This window comes from Schistocerca nitens, chromosome 2, assembly GCF_023898315.1.
Source record: "Schistocerca nitens isolate TAMUIC-IGC-003100 chromosome 2, iqSchNite1.1, whole genome shotgun sequence".
NCBI lineage: Eukaryota > Metazoa > Arthropoda > Insecta > Orthoptera > Acrididae > Schistocerca > Schistocerca nitens.
In genome coordinates, this window is record NC_064615.1 from 685,720,251 (window position 1) to 685,744,998 (window position 24,748).

The 24,748-nt window shown below is 43.5% G+C and overlaps 1 protein-coding gene across 2 annotated transcripts in view; it reads left to right on the top strand.

Moving 5' to 3' along the window:
* LOC126236831 (uncharacterized) overlaps window positions 1-24,748 on the top strand; it is a 46,676-nt gene that overhangs the window by 17,410 nt on the left and 4,518 nt on the right. For both annotated transcript variants that reach the window (XM_049946430.1, XM_049946431.1), the window contains exon 2: window positions 12,506-13,388. In XM_049946430.1, coding sequence (XP_049802387.1) covers window positions 12,506-13,388 — 883 coding nt within the window. The remainder of the gene's footprint in view (window positions 1-12,505; window positions 13,389-24,748) is intronic.

Genomic DNA, 24,748 nt, shown 5'->3' on the forward strand with positions numbered 1-24,748 from the left:
CTGCTGGGAAACTATATTTCGAATGTAGTTAATGGTAAAGAAGTAAGAAATTACAAAGCCACACTTCATGCTGCCTTTTTACTGCATGAAGAGCGAAAAATGTAGTAAGCGATAAACTTTTTTCCTTTAATCAGCGCGGTTCCGGACTGAACGGCCTAGAACCGCTGGGCCACAGCGGCCGGCTAATCGTTTCTCCACAAATAGCTCCGTAGCATGTCAGAAACAGTGTATCCAATTTTCGGAAGTTAATTCGTGCAACAAATTATATAAAAGCCATATTGTTTCAACGATTGCGCGGTGCCACGCCCCCTTTTGTGATCCATCGTTAGATTTGCATTTACAGAAAGGTATCTGCATTTTCAGTGATTAACGTCGACCGTCAGTGTTCTTCTTGAGCAATTAAACTTAGGTTAAACGTCTGTTACAATAAAAATTCGATAAGTCTGGTGTATACAACGGCTTTTTCTCTGAAACTGAACTTACGTCACCATCATTGGACCTGCTTATAGAAAAATGCAGATCCTGGAAATAATTAATAACAGTGCAATGATGCAACATTAATGTCAAGAAATACAGAAAAAAAGTGAATACATAGGTATAATTAGGCCTATTGTGGCCTATTACAATTCCTGTCATTTTCTAGGTCTGCCAGGAACGCTTTTCCTTAAAAATCTTTCTCTGACATGGTAGTCTTTCTGTATTTATTTTTTGTAAACGTTCATTCTATTTCTTTTTGTCTTCGATCAGTTTTTCTCTCACCGTCAAAATTTTCAATTCCTTTCAAATATCATCATTTCGTACTGTATTTGTACTTTTGCGTCCTTCCATTTCTCTATGAAATTTCATTTATACTAATTTTACTTGATTTTCTTGTCATTTATTCAGTAAGCACGATTCAAATCCACATAATAGGGTTGGAAACATGGCTGTTTTGTAGAATTTCAGTCATGTTTGTTTCTGTCTTTTATGCCCAAAATATATATTGATTTGCCACAAACACACTCAGCTCTACTAAACTTAATCTTTACATCTCCTTTGTATTCATTTGATATTTTACATCCAAGATAGTTAAAATATTTTAGATGTTCTATTGTTTCCTCTTCTAATGACTATCATCCATCTTCATGTCCACAAATGTTTACGCCTCTCTTTTAGGCGTGGGGTACCTAGTCAGCTTCCGGCCAACATTTTTTTTCAATCCAGGTGTTGGTCGCTGCTTTAAAATAAGTTTTGAGTGGAGCGACGAATGACTTACCAAGAGGCTGGAGAGCATGTGTAGTATGAGGGCGTAAACAGAGCAATGAAACATTTGCAGCTTCTGCGAGTTCAAGGAGCGCGATTGATGTGACATGCGAACAATGTCCACCGAGAATTAAAACGTTATGCCCTTTGCTTTCCGGAACAGAAACACATCCTTAAACCACTTAAGAAATATTTATTTGTTTATATAAGCAGATTTTTCGTTCATATAGACTTTGGAGCCGTTGAGAAGTCCATCTTGGAAATCAGGCATTAAATTAAAGATGGAGGAAGAAATCTTCCTTCTGTAGAGCAGCATGCCACCAAGCTTACAGTCTCTCCATTTTCTACAATTGTAACTTTATTAACTACCTTTTCTCCTTTCCTTGCTACAACTTTTCCTACTTTATTTATTAGTTGGTTCAAATGGCTCTGAGCACTATGGGACTAAACTGCTGTGGTTATCAGTCCCCTAGAACTTAGAACTAATTAAACCTAACTAACCTAAGGACATCACACACATCCATGCCCGAGGCAGGATTCGAACCTGCGACCGTAGCAGTCGCACGGTTCCGGACTGCGCGCCTAGATTTATTAGTTGGATCTCACTTTCATCAACATTAAAAACCTTTTGAGGTTTATCCCTCCTCAATCAGTTCATAAATATCATTTGCTGCTTCTCTAGTGAGCTCTATTGCCGTTGCCATTAACAAGCCCTCAGCCTTTCTAATAGATAGATCAGGGTGACGACGCACAAAGCTTGTAAGCCAATCGTATCCTGCCATCTTTCTATCGTTATTAAACATACGTTCAGTTTTTAAGGCGACCACAAATTCATATGCCATTCTTCTCACTGCCGTCTGGTCCGGACAAAATCCAGCATCACCAAGTTCCTTGATGTGTCTGACAAGCGTCTCTTCATTTTCAGGTCCAAGACTACCCAGAATACCACAAAAATGGTATTACCAAAATTAGGGGGATGCGCAGTCTGTACCGAATGCAGCAACTCTCCCGGACTTACTATATATGAGAGGTAACAGGATAGTACGGTCGTCAGCTCGGTAGTGGTGTACTAATGAAATAAATTGTTATATTCAGCAGCCTCAGTGAGTCCTTCTTTGAAAATCACTTTCTTCCTACGTATGAAGCGTGCGGAGCACCGGGTATATAATACGACTGAACTACGCTTGCTGCTCTTCCTGTTCTTGTGGCAGCGTCTCCACGTTATTCCCGGCCACGGGTATGGAATTTCAATGTGCCGCTACTGGAAATATGTGTAAACTGGGAAAAATAAGATTAGCGTGTGAACGTAAAGCCCGTCCATATGCCCTGGCGGGCCCTTCGGTACCGACCAGCCACAGTGTCATCCTCTGCCAGAGACGTCGTTGGATGTGGTGTGGAGCAACAAGGGGTCAGTACACCACTCTCCCACCCGTTGTCAGTTGGAGCCGCTGTTACTCAGTCAAGTAGTAGCCCAGCTGGCATCAGAGGGCTGAGTGCACCCCATTCCAGTCCTCACACCACGGAAAGATGGCTGTCAGCCACGCTGACCGCTTAGTTACGGAGGCAGAACAAAGTTAGTGTGTGCTTACCAAAAAGAAGACAGAGTTCCACAGTCTACAGTTCAATTCTTTTATCTTGGCGGTTTGCGTCAGCCCTCCCAGACGCGGGAGATTGCTGCGTTGCCAGCTGTACGCACCAAGAGAAGCAGCGCCATAGTATAGTATAGTTCGAAAACTTATGTTTTGGGGTGAGCGCGCAGTTTATGAAGTAAAGCCACCACGACCGCTTTAACCCTTTCGCTGCTACAGAGACGTGCTCCCCGCATTCCGCGCTGTGCGCGATTTTGTCATCACTGCTCTGCTCGCCTGTGCAGACACATGGTGTTCCCACTGCTTTGACACACTTTATCATTCGATTTCACAAGAACTATTTGGCCCAAAAATTTGATTTTTCCTCATCTTTTTGACTGATACCTTCCCCCCATAAATGACTTAATTTTGTTTCGATGTTCAACGCAGTTACTGTGCAGCATTAAATGTAGTAAATCATTGCACGAAATTTTGAAGAGTTTGCAAGGTAAAAGTCCACAGCGTATACTTTCCGTATGGTCGATTTTAGTTGCCACTAGAAATTTCAAAAAATTACATTCAGACGAATAAAATTCATGAAGTAAGACACTTAGATATTGTTTTTAAGTAAAGAAAATATTAAGCACCAAACAAGGTTTGAACTGAGAACTTCTAACTTAGCATCCATACACTTTAATCATTACGCTAACGCAACTCGTTATTTGACAGCTCTCCCAGAGGAGGAGTTTAAAATATAACGCAAAATACCGACAAACGCTGTTGCTATGACTATGAATTACTCACGTTTCGTCGAAGTACAATAGGAAATAATCAATTACCCCTGTTCTTTATTGCGAAAAAGCGGTTAGTGAGAATGATACAAACACCTTTCCTTGCTATCGGCTGAATTAGGAGGCTTATTGCTTGTTTGGCTTAATTAATTAATAGAATATGAAGCGATTGGTATAAAGAATGCTTTTTCCAAACTTTCTATAAAAGAAAGTCTGCTATCAAGACATTGCTTTTGTTCAACTACTTTATTTATGACTGAACGTTTCTAAAACTGAAGACACTCGTCTGTGCTCTGCACTGCAGTCGAGCTCTGGTAACGTCGTTCTCTGTTCATTGGCTGACTGTGTCTTGTGAGGTCAGATGCGCAGAATGAACCTAAACCGGCCGCTGTCGTACTTTAGTAAGCCAGATATAAGGACTAAATGCGCTTAAAAATTTTACTGTGTGCGCGGTTCGCGTCTGCGCAATACCTTTGTCGTGATAACGTCAAGATAAAATCAAAACAGATGTCTGGTATTAATATCTAATATAATCACCGATCTGTCTAGTCACAATGGATACACAGAGCAGTATAATGTCCCAAGAATACGTAAATCACTAATTTGGTCTCTCGGTGGCCGTTCTATTCCCGATGGACCAGCTACCTAATTGCTATGTGCCGTTTTCTCACGTCCCTTTCGACGCTGTCGTAAACCTCGCATTCACCGAGTACTGGACGTTTTAGGCTTTTCGGATTCCAGCTGCTGAGAATTTTTCCGGGTTGTATGGCCGTGGTCCATGGAATTCTTCAATCCCTGACGAAGTTGTGGTTTACATAGCGGATGTTTTCCCCAGCGGATTTGACTGCTCTTTTCAGACACTGCCTTACCTCTAGTCAGTTCCAGTGGGAAGATGAGTTTTATGAGTAGGTTGATGGTGTGGCCATGGGTAACCCACTGAGTCCTACAATTGTTAATTTTTACATGGAAAAATTGGAACAATTAGCCCTGGAAAAAGCGAGTAAGAAACCATGTCGATGGTATCGATATGTGGATGATACATTTGTTGTTTGGTCACGTGGCAAAAAGGCTTTAGAGGAATTCTTTTGTTATTTAAATAGTATACATCAAAAAATCCAGTTTACCATGGAAATGGGGAAAGACAATGCAGTATCCTTCTTGGATGTCTTTGTCATGAGACAGACTGATGGCAGCTTGAAACATAAAGTCTTTCGGAAGGTTACACATACCGACAGATACTTGCATAAGGATTCTAATCATCATCAACAACAGAAAATATGTGTAATTAAAAGTATATCGGACAGAGCTAAAAGGATTTGTACCCAGGAACGTCTGGACACCGAGTTAAAACATCTAAAGCAGGCTTTTGAGAAGGTTGGGTACTCTAATAAGGAAATAAATAGAGTTTTGCGACCGAATAAGAGGAGGCCTAAGGACAACGATAGGACACGGCGATGGTAGAACACGGTTTCTCTACTCTTCATGAAAAAATTAACGGACCAAATCGGCAAGATTCTAAGGAAACATGACGTTCGACCGATTTTCAGACCAACTAAGAAAATAGGCCAAGCACTTCGTTCCGTTAAGGATAAACGTCCCCCTCTGTCTGCAGGTGGTGTATATAAGATTCCGTGTACGTGCGGCAAGGTTTACATTGGATCTACAAATAGAAGTATGAATACACGGTTGAAGAAACATAAAAAACTTAGCCGACTAGGGAAAACAGACATATCAGCCGTGGCGGAACATGCTCTTCAATCAGGTCATCACGTAGTGACATTTCCGGAAACTGAAATTTTATGTACTATGATTAACTATTATCCACTGCTATATAGAGAAGCTATCGAAATATGTAAACATGGGGATAATACTAACACAAAAGAAGAAGCCATGAAACTCAGTGATATATGGACTGTTGTCCTACAGAATCGATAGCTAAAAATTTTATCTTTGCCAAGTTTTATCTCTGCTATCACGTGAAATCCAGACCACGCCCACTTTCCACGGTATTTAGGCCGCTCTTCGACGTCCGACTCGTCAGACGGCAAGACTCAGCACAACCAGGAGCACCTCCGAAAATGTCCAACGTAGCCTTGGACGAAACGTCAGGGATTTAAGAGTTGCATGGACCACGGCCATACAACCCGGAAAAATTGTCAGCAGCCGAAACATCCGGTCGTGAAAGCCTTCATTGTATGGTTTTCGGATTCCATTCGACGTGTACTTCCCCCTAACTTGCGTTTTCTGTAATACAGAGCGTATTTACAGCCAATTTACGAGGTACTTGATTGAGAAGTAGACAACGGCCGGGAGAGCGGTGTGCTGACCACATGCCCCTCCTTATCCGCGTTCAGTGGCGCCTAACGGCAGAGGACAACACGGCGGTCGGTCGGTGCCGTTGGGCCTCACGAGGCCTGTTCGAAGGGAGAGAGTTTATTCGTATTCAGTTTCGTACCGATTTTCACTTACATTCGAATATTTTTACTGTCTCACTTTGGGTCCTAGTAGCGCTCTGCCCAAATCAGTCTCCTAGCTAAGCGCGTTCCCGCGCTACACCAATTTGTAACTTTACACAAAGCTAATTCGTAACAATTACGCACGTGAACCCACACTGGCACAATGACGTCAAAGGCAAAACAAATACTGAGTGACAAACACGTATAGATATGAGCAATACGTTTTCGCCACAGTCATTGCTTACGCATTATTAGTCTCTTAGTTATTAGTGATTCAAGGCTGATGGCTCAAAAAAAAAATGGCTCTAACCACTATGGGACTTAACATCTGAGGTCATCAGTCCCCTAGAACTACTTAAACCTAACTAACCTAAGGACATCACAGACACCCATGCCCGAGGCAGGATTCGAACCTGAGATCGTAGCAGCAGCGCGGTTTCGGATCGAAGCGCCTAGAACCATTCGGCCACAGCGGCCGGTCAGGCTGACGGTATTTTGTAACACAAGGCAGTTGGGCCGACGTGCCAGAGGCGTGTGTCAGCTTCAACGGTACACCACGTAACACGATGGACTAATATTTGAGGATGGGTGACTGGATTTGGTCGCAAGCGACTTTTGACCTGCGTGTGCTTCGCAGCGAGGGGGCCGGCCGAAGGCGCGTCTAAGGCGGGCCTGGGAGGGGTCTTTCGGCTACCGGCGAGCAGCGGCTCTCTGTGTGACTTGTGGCCGTCCAGCAGCGACCCAGCCACGTGGAAACGTCGAATGTAAAGGAGCGGACGTTATATTAATTCCGCCACTAGTACGCATAAAGAGATTTTTATGTATTGCTCGCATTAGTGGACATACAGAGAAAACATAGTAGATACACTGAAGGACGATATATCGAATTAAAGAGGGGAGCAACACGATTCTGCCAGTATGTATACATAAACTGTTATCAATATATCTGAAACGACACAGTACCTAGAAGTTTTCTGTAACCATAACTCAAACAAAACTTCAGTAACTTTTATATTATTAAGGTGTAAAGGAGACCAAGCACTCAAATTACTGCTCTCTGCGATGCTCATCAGCTGAGATACTTCCATGTTTTATAACACAATCAATTTAACCAAGACACGCGTTGTAACTTACTTGTAATTGAAAAGCGATATAAAATCTGATACAAGACACATGGTCAATCAGTAGAGCAATATGCATTGGTGGACGTTGTTACACACAGGGTCCGTCATTTACAACTCGTTCGTAAGATTTATACATTTTATTATTTTTTATTTTTTTATAAATGTCCGTAGTTTTGCCCATAATTTGAAAACTATTACAGGTATCATAACTGTGAATTCCAATAAGGAAGTGGTGCTATATCCATATTTGCTGTAGAATTTGGCGGCACATAGAATATGAGCAGCTTCTAAGCACTGAAACGAAGTTTTGCAGTTGTTTAATTTTTAAATTTGGGTGAACTGCAACATATAAAATTAAATGTAAGATATCAGTTTTAATTATCATTATATCGCACAGATAACGGTACAATCCGATTTTAAATACCATTTATGTGTTAAAAGTTGTGAATTAGTCTGGTGAAGCTAAGACGTCATTAAGTGACGTAGATGCAGGATTTGCCGTGGAGGAGTGGTCTGAAGCTTTACTAGGACGGTGGTGACCATCTTGTAGAACGACAGTGTTCTGTATGTCCTGGTTGCGGCAACATCTGTGCAGCCGTAAGTACCGACTCAGATGCACACATTTAGGAGGTAGAGATTTTTCAGTTCGTTAGTTGCAACACTTAGAAATGTTTTGCGTGGTTTCACTGAGTACTAGTCAGGACTCTGATTTATTTCTGCTAGCAGTTTGGGAGAATTTGTAATTTTGTGTCTGAAGTGGTTTAGGACTCTGATTTTTGCACTGAGGCTGAGCTTCACCTCAATTTGCCAGTGAGGGAATATTTATGCTACTAACTGACACTTAGGTTATAGCACTGTGTTTTGATCAGACTCTGATAACATGTGAGTTGCTATGAGATTTAGATACAACTAACTTTTAGGTGTCAACCCTGTCTGTGTTTTCCAGCTGTTTTTTTTTTTATTAATTATTTCTGTATAGTGAAATCGCTAACCACTATACTAAAGGCTGCAGCTGTTTTCAGATCACTTAATAGCGAAATTGCTTTCACAAAACGACAAATCAATTTGAACTTTTAGGGGCAATAAACTTTTGTTGGTTAAACCTTAAACATTTTTGTAGCTGTTCGTTATTTATGTAAATTTCACCTGTTGTTGTTGTTGTGGTCTTCAGTCCTGAGACTGGTTTGATGCAGCTCTCCATGCTACTCTATCCTGTGCAAGCTTCTTCATCTCCCAGTACCTACTGCAACCTACATCCTTCTGAATCTGCTTAGTGTATTGATCTCTTGGTCTCCCTCTACGATTTTTACCCTCCACGCTGCCCTCCAATGCTAAATTTGTGATCCCTTGATGCCTCAAAACATGTCCTACCAATCGATCCCTTCTTCTAGTCAAGTTGTGCCACAAACTTCTCTTCTCCCCAATCCTATTCAATACCTCCTCATTAGTTACGTGATCTACCCACCTTATCTTCAGCATTTTTCTGTAGCACCACATTTCGAAAGCTTCTATTCTCTTCTTGTCCAAACTGGTTATCGTCCATGTTTCACTTCCATACATGGCTACACTCCATACAAATACTTTCAGAAACGACTTCCTGACACTTAAATCTATACTCGATGTTAACAAATTTCTCTTCTTCAGAAACGATTTCCTTGCCATTGCCAGTCTACATTTTATATCCTCTCTACTTCGACCATCATCAGTTATTTTACTCCCTAAATAGCAAAACTCCTTTACTACTTTAAGTGTCTCATTTCATAATGTAATTCCCTCAGCATCACCCGATTTAATTTGACTACATTCCATTATCCTCGTTTTGCTTTTGTTGATGTTCATCTTATATCCTCCTTTCAAGACACTGTCCATTCCGTTCAACTGCTCTTCCAACTCCTTTGCCGTCTCTGACAGAATTACAATGTCATCGGCGAACCTCAAAGTTTTTACTTCTTCTCCATGAATTTCAATACCTACTCCGAATTTTTCTTTTGTTTCCTTTACTGCTTGCTCAATATACAGATTGAATAACATCGGGGAGAGGCTACAACCCTGTCTCACTCCTTTCCCAACCACTGCTTCCCTTTCATGCCCCTCGACTCTTATAACTGCCATCTGGTTTCTGTGCAAATTGTAAATAGCCTTTCGCTCCCTGTATTTTACCCCTGCCACTTTCAGAATTTGAAAGAGAGTATTCCAGTTAACGTTGTCAAAAGCTTTCTCTAAGTCTACAAATGCTAGAAACGTAGGTTTGCCTTTTCTTAATCTTTCTTCTAAGATAAGTCGTAAGGTTAGTATTGCCTCACGTGTTCCAACATTTCTACGGAATCCAAACAGATCCTCCCCAGGGTCCGCTTCTACCAGTTTTTCCATTCGTCTGTAAAGAATTCGCGTTAGTATTTTGCAGCTGTGACTTATTAAACTGATAGTTCGGTAATTTTCACATCTGTCAACACCTGCTTTCTTTGGGATTGGAATTATTATATTCTTCTTGAAGTCTGAGGGTATTTCGCCTGTCTCATACATCTCGCTCACCAGATGGTAGAGTTTTGTCAGGACTGGCTCTCCCAAGGCCATCAGTAGTTCTAATGGAATGTTGTCTACTCCCGGGGCCTTGTTTCGACTCAGGTCTTTCAGTGCTCTGTCAAACTCTTCACGCAGTATCTTATCTCCCATTTCATCTTCATCTACATCCTCTTCCATTTCCATAATACTGTCCTCAAGTACATCGCCCTTGTATAAACCCTCTATATACTCCTTCCACCTTTCTGCCTTCCCTTCTTTGCTTAGAACTGGGTTTCCATCTGAGCTCTTGATATTCATACAAGTGGTTCCCTTCTCTCCAAAGGTCTCTTTAATTTTCCTGTAGGCAGTATCTATCTTACCCCTAGTGAGACAAGCCTCTACATCCTTACATTTGTCCTCTAGCCATCCCTGCTTAGCCATTTTGCACTTTCTGTCGATCTCATTTTTGAGACGTTTGTATTCCCTTTTGCCTACTTCATTTACTGCATTTTTATATTTTCTCCTTTCATCAATTAAATTCAATATTTCTTCTGTTACCCAAGGATTTCTATTAGCCCTCGTCTTTTTACCTACTTGATCGTCTGCTGCCTTCACTACTTCATCCCTCAGAGCTACCCATTCTTCTTCTACTGTATTTCTTTCCCCCATTCCTGTCAATTGTTCCCTTATGCTCTCCCTCAAACTCTCTACAACCTCTGGTTCTTTCAGTTTATCCAGGTCCCATCTCCTTAAATTCCCACCTTTTTGCAGTTTCTTCAGTTTCAATCTGCAGTTCATAACCAATAGATTGTGGTCAGAATCCACATCTGCCCCTGGAAATGTCTTACAATTTAAAACCTGGTTCCTAAATCTCTGTCTTACCATTATATAATCTATCTGATACCTATTAGTATCTCCAGGATTCTTCCAGGTATACAACCTTCTTTTATGATTCTTGAACCAAGTGTTAGCTATGATTAAGTTATGCTCTGTGCAAAATTCTACAAGGCGGCTTCCTCTTTCATTTCTTCCCCCCAATCCATATTCACCTACTATGTTTCCTTCTCTCCCTTTTCCTACTGACGAATTCCAGTCACCCATGATTATTAAATTTTCGTCTTCCTTCACTACCTCAATAATTTCTTTTATCTCGTCATACATTTCATCAATTTCTTCATCGTCTGCAGAGCTAGTTCGCATATAAACTTGTACTACTGTAGTAGGCATGGGCTTTGTGTCTATCTTGGCCACAATAATGCGTTCACTATGCTGTTTGTAGTAGCTAACCCGCACTCCTATTTTTTTATTCATTATTAAACCTACTCCTGCATTACCCCTATTTGATTTTGTATTTATAACCCTGTAATCACCAGACCAAAAGTCTTGTTCCTCCTGCCACCGAACTTCACTAATTCCCACTATATCTAACTTTAACCTATCCATTTCCCTTTTTAAATTTTCTAACCTACCTGCCCGATTAAGGGATCTGACATTCCACGCTCCGATCCGTAGAATGCCAGTTTTCTTTCTCCTGATAACGACGTTCTCTTGAGTAGTCCCCGCCCGGAGATCCGAATGGGGGACTATTTTACCTCCGGAATATTTTACCCAAGAGGACGCCATCATCATTTAATCATACAGTAAAGCTGCATGTCCTCGGGAAAAATTACGGCTGTAGTTTCCCCTTGCTTTTAGCCGTTCGCAGTACCAGCACAGCAAGGCCGTTTTGGTTAATGTTACAAGGCCAGATCAGTCAATCATCCAGACTGTTGCCCCTGCAACTACTGAAAAGGCTGCTGCCCCTCTTCAGGAACCACATGTTTGTCTGGCCTCTCAACAGATACCCCTCCGTTGTGGTTGCACCTACGGTACGGCCATCTGTATCGCCGAGGCACGGAAGCCTCCCCACCAACGGCAAGGTCCATGGTTCATGGGGCAGGAAAAAAAAATTTCACCTACGTAGAGCTTATTAACCATTTGTCTGTCTGATAATTACATCAGAGACGAATTTATTAGTTGATATTATTATAAAAGCGCACTAAAGGGAATTAATTTTAGTTTAATATTTAAGTCCTTTCAGTCACAGCTATCATGAGGTTTGTGCCCCTCTCATAAGTAATATGCGTCTTCCAGGTAAGAGGTACTTGGTAAGTTGTGTTCAGCTGTTCTGAGGATCTGAATGAATTAATTGCAACAGAAACATTGTCGACATAAGATTTGTTGTGTGGTGTGTTCAAATTCGTTCACAATTTTGTTCCTAAAACATATTCGAATTATTTTTTGTTCGTAAGCTATTTTTCGGTGTTCATTAGTTTCACTAATATCTGGAGAACCATCGATGGACATAAGAAATAGCAGTAAACTATTGTAAATGCTTACCAGCTGTGTAACATCTGACAGACAAGCATGAGATCCCATCTTCTTTCAGCGACTAATATTACCATTGAAATTGGCACGACACTCTGCTTGGTTTTTCATTGATATCGCAATTAGAATAATAGGTAAATCTCAAATTGTATTCCAACATAGTAGTACCACTGTATTTGGTGTACTGAGAACTCTTATTGTGGACCAATAAATAGTGCTTCTCATCTAAAGAAATGTAAGATTAACCATTTTTGTGTAAATCTGGGTCAATATTTTGTGACCTTTTTATCTGCATAGGTAAAAACAGAATGTCAATCAATTTTACACATCAAAAGATGTTTCAGGTTGAAAATATAGATGCTTTACAACATCTGAGAACAATGTGGTATTAAATGAACTAAATTTAGCACTCAGTTACTCCACTGCTATGATGGAATCCTCTATTCTTTTTTCAGGTCCAGACAACCTAACAGCATGGAATCACCCAACGACTCTCGAGGTCCCCCTCCTTCTTGGATCAATAACGAATTCATAGAATCTGCCCTGAAAAATAAAGAAGGGGACCAAGTTTCTGTAGATTCAACGAAAGTACAATACGCCTGTGCGGAAGGATCTGGCTACGCAAGTTTATTGTTCAGAGTCACCATCTTTCTAAAGGGAGAAGTCGACGAAGGAGAGGCGAGGAAGGAATCGCTACTGGTGAAAACAGCTCTTCTATCTGGACCCATGAAGGAACTGCTGGACAACTGCCAAGTGTTCAGAATCGAGGCACGAATGCTGCATGAGGTGATGCCTCAAGTCCACAAGCTCTTGGCACCAGTGGAGGGTGAGGACTTCCGGCCGCTGACAGCTCGCTGCTACGACTGGGGTCAGAAGCCAGCAGACTTTCTGGTGCTGGAAGATTTGTCAGCAGCCGGCTTCAGGATGGCTGACGCGGGACGGCCTCTGGACTATCAGCATTGCAAAATGGTCCTGCGAGCTTACGCCAGACTGCACGCCGCCTCAGCCTGTCTGATTGACAGGCAACCCGACTACAAGAGCGCGTTCACTGGGAATATGTTCACAGACAAGAATACTAAGGAATATTTCAGATCATTGGGGGGTAAGATCATGTGTGCACTGGCGGACGAGCTGAACAAATGCCCTGGGTATGAAAAATATGCCGAAAAATGCAGGACTTACATAGACCGCGTCGCTGATACCGCATTTGATGTATATGAGCGACTCAAAGACAACACCAACCTGTGTGTATTGAGCCATGGTGACTGTTGGAAGAACAACTTGATGTTTAAGTACGTGAACGGAGCACCGTCAGAAGTCAGACTTGTCGACTTTCAGGTAAGAATACCTTCATATTGTGTCTGTTCTTCCTTCATAAATCGTAATTCTCTTTCACGAGATGAAGTACAGGGAATCATCGCGCCTGACGTAGTATGAGCTATTATAAATATCACACATTTAATCTCTCGTTTTGCTGGAGGGTCGTTCGAAATGCAGCTGAAGATTTTATTTATGCAATGTCTGTGTAGTATGTGAAATATTGTTACAAAGGATCATTATACACAGTTTCACAAGGTTGTAATTTTCTCTCAGGCTATCAAAGAGATGACTTCGTGCCTCAGATGAACACTATGTGCATCCTACTTGCAACACAACTGGCGGCCGATGTTAGCCACATTCTCAAATGTGTGGGAAATCTTATGGGACTTAGCTGCTAAGGTCATCAGCCCCTAAGCTTACACACTACTAAACCTAAATTATCCTAAGGACAAACACACACACCCATGCCCGAGGGAGGACTCGAACCTCCGACGGGACCAGCCGCACAGTCCATGACTGCAGAGCCTTAGCCACATTCTCGCTGGGTCCTCTCCAGCAGGTCTGATAATGTTCTCGATCTGCGTGACAATGCAATGGTGAATTATAGCAATGTAACTGAAGCAGATCGACATAAATTTTCTCTATAAAGAAACCTCACGGAAAGAATCATACTCGGGAAAGCTGAGCGTGTAATGCTGTTCTCCAAGGAAGCTATTGTTTACAGCTGATCAGAGATAAATCCATCAAGATGGTGTCAGTTTGCGTATCCCTGGATGTTCACATGTTTTCCATTAGGGAAACGTAGTGTTGGATAACGCATTCTTTTTTTCTCTCTTTACGTTCTGCTGAAAATTGTGAAATTAATTGATTCTTCAATTAGTTCAGGTACGCATGTCCTGTGACAGTTCTTTCCTCTAGGAAAATGTAATAATAAATGCTTCATTTGGAAGCGACACAACACGCATTGTCTTTTTGGCTTATGTGTTCAATTACAGTGAATGGTGTTCTTCCATCGGTTATTTTTCACTTACATGGGATATTGTCCTCTAGCCATGTCGTTTTATGTTTGTAGATGACAATATGAAGTTGTTGAAAATGAACGGCAACAATCACTCGACGAACCAAAGACGAAGGAATGATTTTTATTTTTGAAGCACATCTGTTAGTACTTGTACTACTCTACACCACGTTTAAATGTAGACGTTTCTGATAATGACTGCCTCACCATACCCCGTCAGTATAAAAAGTCTGAGACTGAATTAATAAAACATAGAGAAGATGGTGGCTTTAAGCTTTAGGTGTTCTACATAGCTTCCCCCAACTAGAGTACAGCGCATAGAAAGTTCCTAAGACCATGTGAAACTGCCAGCAAGATCCTTCTTTGGCGTGTTGTTTAACTCATAAGTCACGTTTGCTTGAATGTTGGTTATGTTTTCGAAGCGTTTACCATTCATTGCAGATTATCGTTTTGTGGTAAGTTCGTATCGATAATAGCAAGTAATGATTGTTCCAGAAAATAATGTCCACGTTTTGCATTTCAATAAGATCACGACCAGCGCCCAAGCGTTATTTGCAGGTGCGCTAGACAAACTTTGCTCACACTTTTCTCTTCTGCAGAACATTGTGGAAAGTGTCTTGAATATTTGATTTAGAGATGTCGCACTCTCGCGAATTATGACGCCACAACGTTCACAAATTACGGCCGCAGTCTCACTACTTAACACTGTCTGCAAGTAACTCACGTCTGTTGCTTACAACAACTGTTAGGTCAAACTCCCACCGTACGTACTGCACTGACGTGGCTAATACGCCTAGAGCAAAAACAAATAAATGGCTCTGAGCACTATGGGACTCAACTTCTGAGGTCATCAGTTCCCTAGAACTTAGAACTACTTAAACCTAACTAACCTAAGGACAGGCACGATTCGAACCTGCGACCGTAGCGGTCGCGCGCTAGCAGAAACAGTCTCAGGACTTTTCGGACGGACGGTGTATGCACATTTTGTGCTTCAATCTCCATGTCCGCACTGCTTTCGTTTGATTTTACTGTGTTAATTGTTACGTTCATTAGTATGCCAGTCCTCAAAACATCTGAAATGATTTGAAACTGTTTCCGTAACGCATAATGAGAACATCTACAGTTCACGAGCGTTCGATTATTGCTTCCTTGAGATTGGCACAAACATCGAAATTCACCGACAGCGAATTATTCAATAAAGAGACAGCTGTCTGTTCACAGTAACACTCCGCCCTACCTTCTTATTCATAACGAATCCTACTCCTGTTATACCATTTTTTGCAGCCGTTGATTTTACACTGTATCATCTGACAAGAAATCCCTGTGTTACTTCCATTTCACTTCGCTGACACATACTAAATCTAGACTGAGCCTTTGCATTTCCCTTTTCAGATTCTCTTGCTACCCTGCCACCTTCAAGTTTCTGACATTTCACGCCCGGAATCGTTGACCGTTATCCTTTCGTTGGTTGTTCAATCTTTTTCTCATGGTCGGCATCACTTTGGCAGTCCCATCACGGATATGGGGGACTATTACGGAATCTTTTGCCAATGGAGAGATCATCATGATACTTTTTCAATTTCAGGCCACATGTCCTGTGGATACATGTTATGTGTCTTTAATGCAGTGGTTTCCATTGCCCTCTGCATCCTCTTTTTTTTTTTTTTTTAATCAGTCTACTGACTGGTTTGATGCGGCCCGCCACGAATTCCTTTCCTGTGCTAACCTCTTCATCTCAGAGTAGCACTTGCAACCTACGTCCTCAATTATTTGCTTGACGTATTCCAATCTCTGTCTTCCTCTACAGTTTTTGCCCTCTACAGCTCCCTCCAGTACCATGGAAGTCATTCCCTCATGTCTTAGCAGATGTCCTATCATCCTGTCCCTTCTCCTTATCAGTGTTTTCCACATATTCCTTTCCTCTCCGATTCTGCGTAGAACCTCCTCATTCCTTACCTTATCAGTCCACCTAATTTTCAACATTCGTCTATAGCACCACATCTCAAATGCTTCGATTCTCTTCTGTTCCGGTTTTCCCACAGTCCATGTTTCACTACCATACAACGCTGTACTCAAGACGTACATCCTCAGAAATTTCTTCCTCAAATTAAGGCCGGTATTTAATATTAATAGACTTCTCTTGGCCAGAAATGCCTTTTTTGCCATAGCGAGTCTGCTTTTGATGTCCTCCTTGCTCCGTCCGTCATTGGTTATTTTACTGCCTAGGTAGCAGAATTCCTTAACTTCATTGACTTCGTGACCATCAATCCTGATGTTAAGTTTCTCGCTGTTCTCATTTCTACTACTTCTCATTACCTTCGTCTTTCTCCGATTTACTCTCAAACCATACTGTGTACTCATTAGACTGTTCATTCCGTTCAGCAGATCATTTAATTCTTCTTCACTTTCACTCAGGATAGCAATGTCATCAGCGAATCGTATCATTGATATCCTTTCACCTTGTATCTTAATTCCACTCCTGAACCTTTCCTTTATTTCCATCATTGCTTCCTCGATGTACAGATTGAAGAGTAGGGGCGAAAGGCTACAGACTTGTCTTACACCCTTCTTAATACGAGCACTTTGTTCTTGATCGTCCACTCTTATTATTCCCTCTTGGTTGTTGTGCATATTGTATATGACCCGTCTCTCCCTATAGCTTACCCCTACTTTTTTCAGAATCTCGAACAGCTTGCACCATTTTATATTGTCGAACGCTTTTTCCAGGTCGACACATCCTATGAAAGTGTCTTGATTTTTCTTTAGCCTTACTTCCATTATTAGCCGTAACGTCAGAATTGCCTCTCTCGTCCCTTTACTTTTCCTAAAGCCAAACTGATCGTCACCTAGCGCATTCTCAATTTTCTTTTCCATTCTTCTGTATATTATTCTTGTAAGCAGCTTCGATGCATGAGCTGTTAAGCTGATTGTGCGATAATTCTCGCACTTGTCAGCTCTTGCCGTCTTCGGAATTGTGTGGATGATGCTTTTCCGAAAGTTAGATGGTATATCGCCAGACTCATATATTCTACACCAACGTGAATAGTCGTTTTGTTGCCACTTCCCCCAATGATTTTAGAAATTCTGATGGAATGTTATCTATCCCTTCTGCCTTATTTGACCGTAAGTCCTCCAAAGCTCTTTTAAATTCCGATTCTAATACTGGATCCCCTATCTCTTCTAAATCGACTCCTGTTTCTTCTTCTATCACATCAGACAAATCTTCACCCTCATAGAGGCTTTCAATGTATTCTTTCCACCTATCTGCTCTTTCCTCTGCATTTAACAGTGGAATTCCCGTTGCACTCTTAAAGTTAACACCGTTGCTTTTAATGTCACCAAAGTTTGTTTTGACTTTCCTGTATGCTGAGTCTGTCCTTCCGACAATCATATCTTTTTCGATGTCTTCACATTTTTCCTGCAGCCATTTCGTCTTAGCTTCCCTGCACTTCCTATTTATTTCATTCTTCAGCGACTTGTATTTCTGTATTCCTGATTTTCTCGGAACATGTTTGTACTTCTTTCATCAATCAACTGAAGTATTTCTTCTGTTACCCATGGTTTCTTCGCAGCTACCTTCTTTGTACCTATGTTTTCCTTCCCAACTTCTGTGATGGCTCTTTTCAGAGATGTCCATTCCTCTTCAACTGTACTGCCTACTGCGCTATTCCTTATTACTGTATCTATAGCGTTAGAGAACTTCAAACGTATCTCGTCATTCCTTAGTACTTCCGTATCCCACTTCTTTGCGTATTGATTCTTCCTGACTAATGTCTTGAACTTCAGCCTACTCTTCATCACTACTATATTGTGATCAGAGTCTATATCTGCTCCTGGGTACACCTTACAATCCAGTATCTGATTTCGGAATCTCTGTCTGACCATGATGTAATCTAATTGAAATCTTCCCATATCTCCCGGCCTTTTCCTAGTATACCTCCTCCTCTTGTGATTCTTGAACAGGGTATTCGCTATTACTAGCTGAAACTTGTTACAGAACTCAATTAGTCTTTCTCCTCTTTCATTCCTTGTCCCAAGCCCATATTCTCCTGTAACCTTTTCTTCTACTCCTTCCCCTACAACTGCATTCCAGTCGCCCATGGCTATTAGATTTTCGTCCCCCTTTACATACTGCATTACCGTTTCAATATCCTCATACACTTTCTCTATCTGTTCATCTTCAGCTTGCGACGTCGGCATGTATATCTGAACTATCGTTGTCGGTGTTGGTCTGCTGTCGATTCTGATTAGAACAACCCGGTCACTGAACTGTTCACAGTAACACACCCTCTGCCCTACCTCTGCCCGTGGTCTAGGGGTAGCGTCTTTGATTCATAATCAAAACGTCTTCGGTTCCGGGTTCGATCCCCGCCACTGCCTAAATTTTGATAAATAATCAGCATTGGCGGCCGAAGACTTCCGGCATAAGAAGTCAGCCTCATTCTGCCAACGGCCTTGTCAAAGAGGGCGGAGGAGCGGATAGAGGTTCAGGGCACTCTCTTGTCCTAGGGGTGGTAAATTTCCCCTAAAGGCGGAAGAATCAGCAATGATCAACGACATGAGGATGCAGAAGGCAATGGAAACTACTGCATTAAAGACACGTAACGTGTATCCACAGGACATGTGGCCTGTAATTGAAGAAGTGTCATGATGATCTCTCCATTGGCAAAAGATTCCGGAATAGTCCCCCATTCGGATCTCCGGGAGGGGACTGCCAAGGGGCCGGCCGGAGTGGCCGAGCGGTTAAAGGCGCTACAGTCTGGAACCGCACGACCGCTACGGTCGCAGGTTCGAATCCTGCCTCGGGCATGGATGTGTGTGATGTCCTTAGGTTAGTTAGGTTTAAGTAGTTCTAAGTTCTAGGGGACTTATGACCACAGCAGTTGAGTCCCATAGTGCTCAGAGCCATTTGAACCATTTTTGAACTGCCAAGGGGGAGGTTACCATGAGAAAAAGATTGAATAATCAACGAAAGGATAACGTTCTACGAGTCGGGGCGTGGAATGTCAGAAGCTTGAACGTGGTAGGGAAACTAGAAAATCTGCATCCTCATGCGGTTGATAATTGGTGATTCGCGCCTTTAGGGGCAGTTTCCCATCCCTAGGATGAGAGGGTGCCCTGAACCTCTGTCCACTCCTTCGCCCTCCATGACAAGGCCGTCGGCGGAAGTCTTCGGCCACCAGTGTTGATTATTAAGCAAAATTTAAGCAGCGGCGGGTTTCGATTATTTATCAAAGACGCTTCTCTAGAGCACGAGCGCTCAGGCTGACGCTAACTTCCGTCATATACAGATCTATCACAGTTCGTGAGCTCACAAGTAGAACCTGGCAAACCGCACTAAGTTGGGTAAGGCAAGCCAGAAAAGAAAGTACCACCGATTAAGAAAAAAGTAGCAGAATGGCTGAGATGACTGAAAGGGATAAAGCTGCTCTCATTTACATTCTGTCATGGCCACAGCTTTTTTCGCAATCGTAGTGCTAAGTGATAACTGATAGTGTTGGGTGCACACCCTCGATTTTATTTCGTCTAAATTGTAGAGAGTTTGTTGCTATTATACTTCTTAAATCAATTAGACGATACATCTATTTCTCAATTTAAACAACAAATGTGCTTACAATGCAACTGAACTGCAGTTTTTGATTTAATCAAATTGTTGTTGTTATCATTATCGTAATAAAAGATTTTTATATATCAAGATGTCATTATATATTTTATTACACACTTGTAATAAATGACTTTATATATTTTATTGTTGTTACTACTAAAATCGCAGGCATATGTGGACATTAAATTAGCGGTCGCAAGGTATATTTCCCAAGGGAGGAGGCCAGGGAAGAGCTGGTAACAAACTCCACCCTCTTACCCCCTTGTCCCCCTCCCCGCCACCCTCCGCAGAAGAAAACCGTAGATCCGTGCCTGGCAGTGATGCGGTATGTCTTTCGATGTTCCTGAATCTATGACCCAAAGAAGTGTACACCGTTATCAAGGTGATTGCCTGTCCAGCTACGAATAAAAAAAAAAAAAACACTAAGCAAAAGGCTTGGAAACGATGGTGTACCAACATGTATCTCAATAACCCACTCTGCCGTCAATGTGAGCTTATTGCTACATCGACATTCTTCCGTCAGTCCCCTTCTATTTTCCTATATTTCATTGTTTACGACTAGTCTGGTGGTCACATCGTCATCCTGAGCGCTCTTTCCTTTTAAAAATAACCCGTGAAGTTGGGGCCTGGTGGAATGACTGATGAAACTGTGAAATGAAATGATCGTATGACATTGTTGGCAGGGAGGCCCCGCCCGGGGAAATTCGGCTGCCGTGTTGCCAGTCTTATTTCTTGTGACGCCACACTCGGCGACTTGCGCGTCGATGATGATGAGGATGAGGACAACATAATACCCATTCCATGGGCGGAAAAAATCTCCAACCCGGCTGGGAATCGAACCCGGGCCCGCCGCATGGTAGGCGTGCACGTTACCACTTTTTTTTAATCGGTCGTGTGTCACCACTTCAGTCTCCGCCCACGAACAAAAATTAAATATGCCTCTAAACATTTTATTAAAAAAAAGAAAAGGGTAAAGGAAGGGGTACAATAGTTTATTATATTTTATTTGTTGTTCATTTTGTTCTTATGTTTATATTTGTAATACTTTTTTTGTTCTATTTTTTTTTTTTTCTTTTGTGTTGGGGCTGTCCACTGCAGCCAGACGGCGGGATGTCCTGGTCGTCTTCTCGTTCAGTGAGGGTGAAACACCCTATAATTATCCTTGATGTCTCTCACCAGCCATCATGTGCGATAATTCAGTCTCTTCTCACACCTGGTACACCCCAATGGTCTGGATGGCCCCTAAACAACGACCCCAAGTAATTCGCAAAGAGCGTATCATACGACGCTTTGCGCCGTAAATCGTGTAGTTCCTCGTTAAATAATGCCAGTAATCTAACAACCCCGCTATGCTCTCATTAAAAAAGTATGACAATGCCATACCTTTAACCCACACCGTGGCGTTATGTTGAGTAGCAGGGAAGTAAGTGACGTCGAGATGGATCAGTTCGGTGGGCTCTACGGACTGAGGCGTCCGTCGCAGCAGCAGTGCCAACATGCGCCGTGTGAGGAGCCAGCAGTCGGTAGCCGTACCACAAATGAAACGGTGCATCTCGGTGTCGACAGAGGCGCATCTGGGGCAGAGAGGATCCTCGGCAAGATGTATCATGTGCAAACGTTGTCGGGTTGGGAATTTTTCAGTCGTCATCTCATACCTCAGTGCTCTGACCGCGGTGGGAAGGAAAGGTGAGTGTATTTTACTCCACACCCTCCTTCAGCCAACTGCCGTATGTCGTCGTTCAACTACATTAGCAGGCAGCGTCCGTTGAAAGTAGCGGTAGAAGTCCTTGGTGCTAGGACCCTGCGTGGTCAGCAAGACATCCAACAGATAACTCATGTCGATTAGATAGGTGCGAATGTAATACAGTGCTGGCGTGATATGTCCAGAGAGGGTGACCTTGTACGTAGGCGATGCATCGTTCGCCCTGCTGGGCACGTTTATCATTCCAATGCCTCCTGCATGTGTGGGCAACGTTAGCGTCTCGTAACGGTTCTTGAACACCCTACCCTCGCTGACGAAATAACCTAAGACCGCCTGGAACTCGGCAGCTACTGTGGCGGCCATCGGGAGAACGTGTTTGTAATGATTAAGTTCCGGAGGGAGATATACGTTGAAAAAATGTACCCGCATGATCAAGTTAAGTGTTCGAAAGTTACTGCTGCTGCTGTACGCTGCATGTCCCCATGGAAGGTCACTCCCAAACACTTCATCGCCGGGACTTTGGTAATGGGAACTGCCGTACTCAAATGCATTCCTCTGCCCACATCCATGTAGTGCGACTTTCGGAGGTTGATACGGTTCCCGGCCACCTCACCGTATTGCTGAAGCCACGCGATCGCCGTACGTATATCTTCTGCCGACTTCGCCAAGAATACTACATCGTCCGCATAAGCACAACATTTGAAATGCACATCGCGGAGGCGAATGCCCTCCAAACGCTGTCGTAGACCATGAAGTGCAGGCTCGAGGGAGACGGCGACGAGAAGGACTGACAGGAGACACCCCTGTCGCACTGAGCACTCAATAGTGAACAGTGGCGAGCGGTAGCCATTGACCGAAACTGTGGAAGGGGCTCTGTGGACGAGACGGAGAACCACACCTGCCGATATTGGGGACAGTCCCATCTTCTCTAAGACAGCCTGCAAGAAATGATGCTCAACTCTGTCAAATGCGTGGTCTAGATCAAGCGCCACGACGGCGCCTTCTAAGCGGCATGCCGACATGAGCCCCACCACATTTTTATAAGAGCTTAACGCCGTGTGTATGTTACTGCCACCTCCCACACATGTTTGGTCGGAATGAATAGCACCTTTGACAATAGCGAGGAGGCGAGCACGAAGAATGCTGGCGAACAGCTTGTAATCCGCATTCAATAACATCAACGGCCGGAAGTCTTGCGGTCTGCACCCCCCCGTTTGATACTGACACAGGGATGATCATGCCCTCCAAAAATTCGGGAGGGGAGGGGGGCGGAAGTCCAGATCGAGGAGTTTGCAGCACATCTGCCGCCAAACTTCCCCCATCAGGTCAGAAAAGGTGCTATAAAATTCAGGCGGAAGACCGTCAGGTCCAGGTGATTTGTTTCTCGCGTCGCGCGAGAGGGCCATGCGCATGTCTTCCCAAGTGAGGGTCTCCGAGAGCTTGCCCCCTACCCGAATGTGGCAGGTAGTGCAGGACGTCCTCAGTGTCACTGTCGCGCCATTGATCTGCTAGATAGAGAGAGCGGTAATAATTTGTGAGGGCACGGAAGATGTCGTTGTGTGTCTCAGCGCGCTGCCGGTCCGCAGAAATAACTGCCGTGATGAGTCGTTTCTTTTGGTGTCTCCGTTCTCTGACGATGTGATAAAGAGAGGCACGTTCCTCTGGGATGGAGTCTTGCAGTCTCGATCGAACCCGCTTGCCGTCCAATCTTTCAGCCGTGATCTGCAGAAGCCGTGCCTGAATCCGATGGACGGCCATTTGGCGCTCTGGCGGAGGTTGTTGCGACGCTAGTTCCGGCAAGACCGTGTAGTAAAACTCAGAGGTTGATCGGAGCCAAAGCACCCTGTCTCGTTCATACCATGAGCGTGCGGCGAAGAGCTGGTTTGGCGCAGTATGTCCACCATCGTGTAGTGGAATCATAGGTATGACGCCGTCCCTCACATTTGTGCCAGGTATCAGTAATGGCTACACGGCAAGCCTCTTCCCGGAGAAAGTTAACGTTAAGAGTCCAAGGTCCTCTACTACGGCTCGTCTGTTGTCGTGGCAGAGTCGCGGCGCAGATGAAGGCCTGATGGTCGGTGAATGCAGTGGGCCACAGCCCAGCACCGACAGTTGCTGCCCGAAGACCTCGACAGACATAAATCCTGTCCAACCTGCTGGCCGAGTGGCTGGTGAAGTGTGTATATCCGCGACGGTCACGTTGGATTAGCATCTATGTATCATGCAAAGCGAGATCCCTGATCATGAAGAGCTGGGCATGGGATGTGGTGGGGGATATGATCGTCAGGGCGTAAGATGCTGTTAAAGTACCCGCCCACCACCAGGTGTTCTATAGCGCCTTGAAACAATGGAGCTACCTCAGTGGAGTAATAGATTGTTCGCTCGACGCTTCGCAGTACCAGACGGGGCACACAAATTCACAAGGCGGTCTGCGCCGATGGTGAGCGCAATGTCGCTCGCTGATGGCAAAAACTGAATATCCATTGGTTCGCCGCCATCGCGTAGAAGTATGGCCGTACCACCACGTATGTCGGTGGTTGGGTTGGCGTAAGACGCGTATCCATAAACATCCAGGTGCAGATCAGGCCTTACCTCTTGAAGAAACACGAGATCAATGTCCGCCGAGCGAATCATGTCCTTTAACAATTGAGTTTTGATCGTGGAACTAATGCCGTTCACATTGACTGTACCTATCCGATACACCTGGGTCATTTTATAGTAAGATGACGTATTCTGCAGTCGTTTAAGCCAGTATGCGCTTCGTCGTCCGTCCGACCGTCCCTGTCATCCGCACCGTATATATTATTGATCGGCTGAGACAATATGTCTGTCCGACGATCCGCCGGCCGCGGGCATCTGGTTGTCGCTAGAGTCTGATACCATTCTTTCCATCTCCATCTCGGACATCCATTCACCAAGCTGGAGGTGTGATACGTTAGGCGACGCATGACGTTCTTCCGATGTCTTAGCCGCAGAATCGCCAGGGGGCTCGTCGGTGAGCTGAGCGTGGTCAACTTGGCTTTGTTCTCGGGCGGACGTTGCCAGCAGCGAAC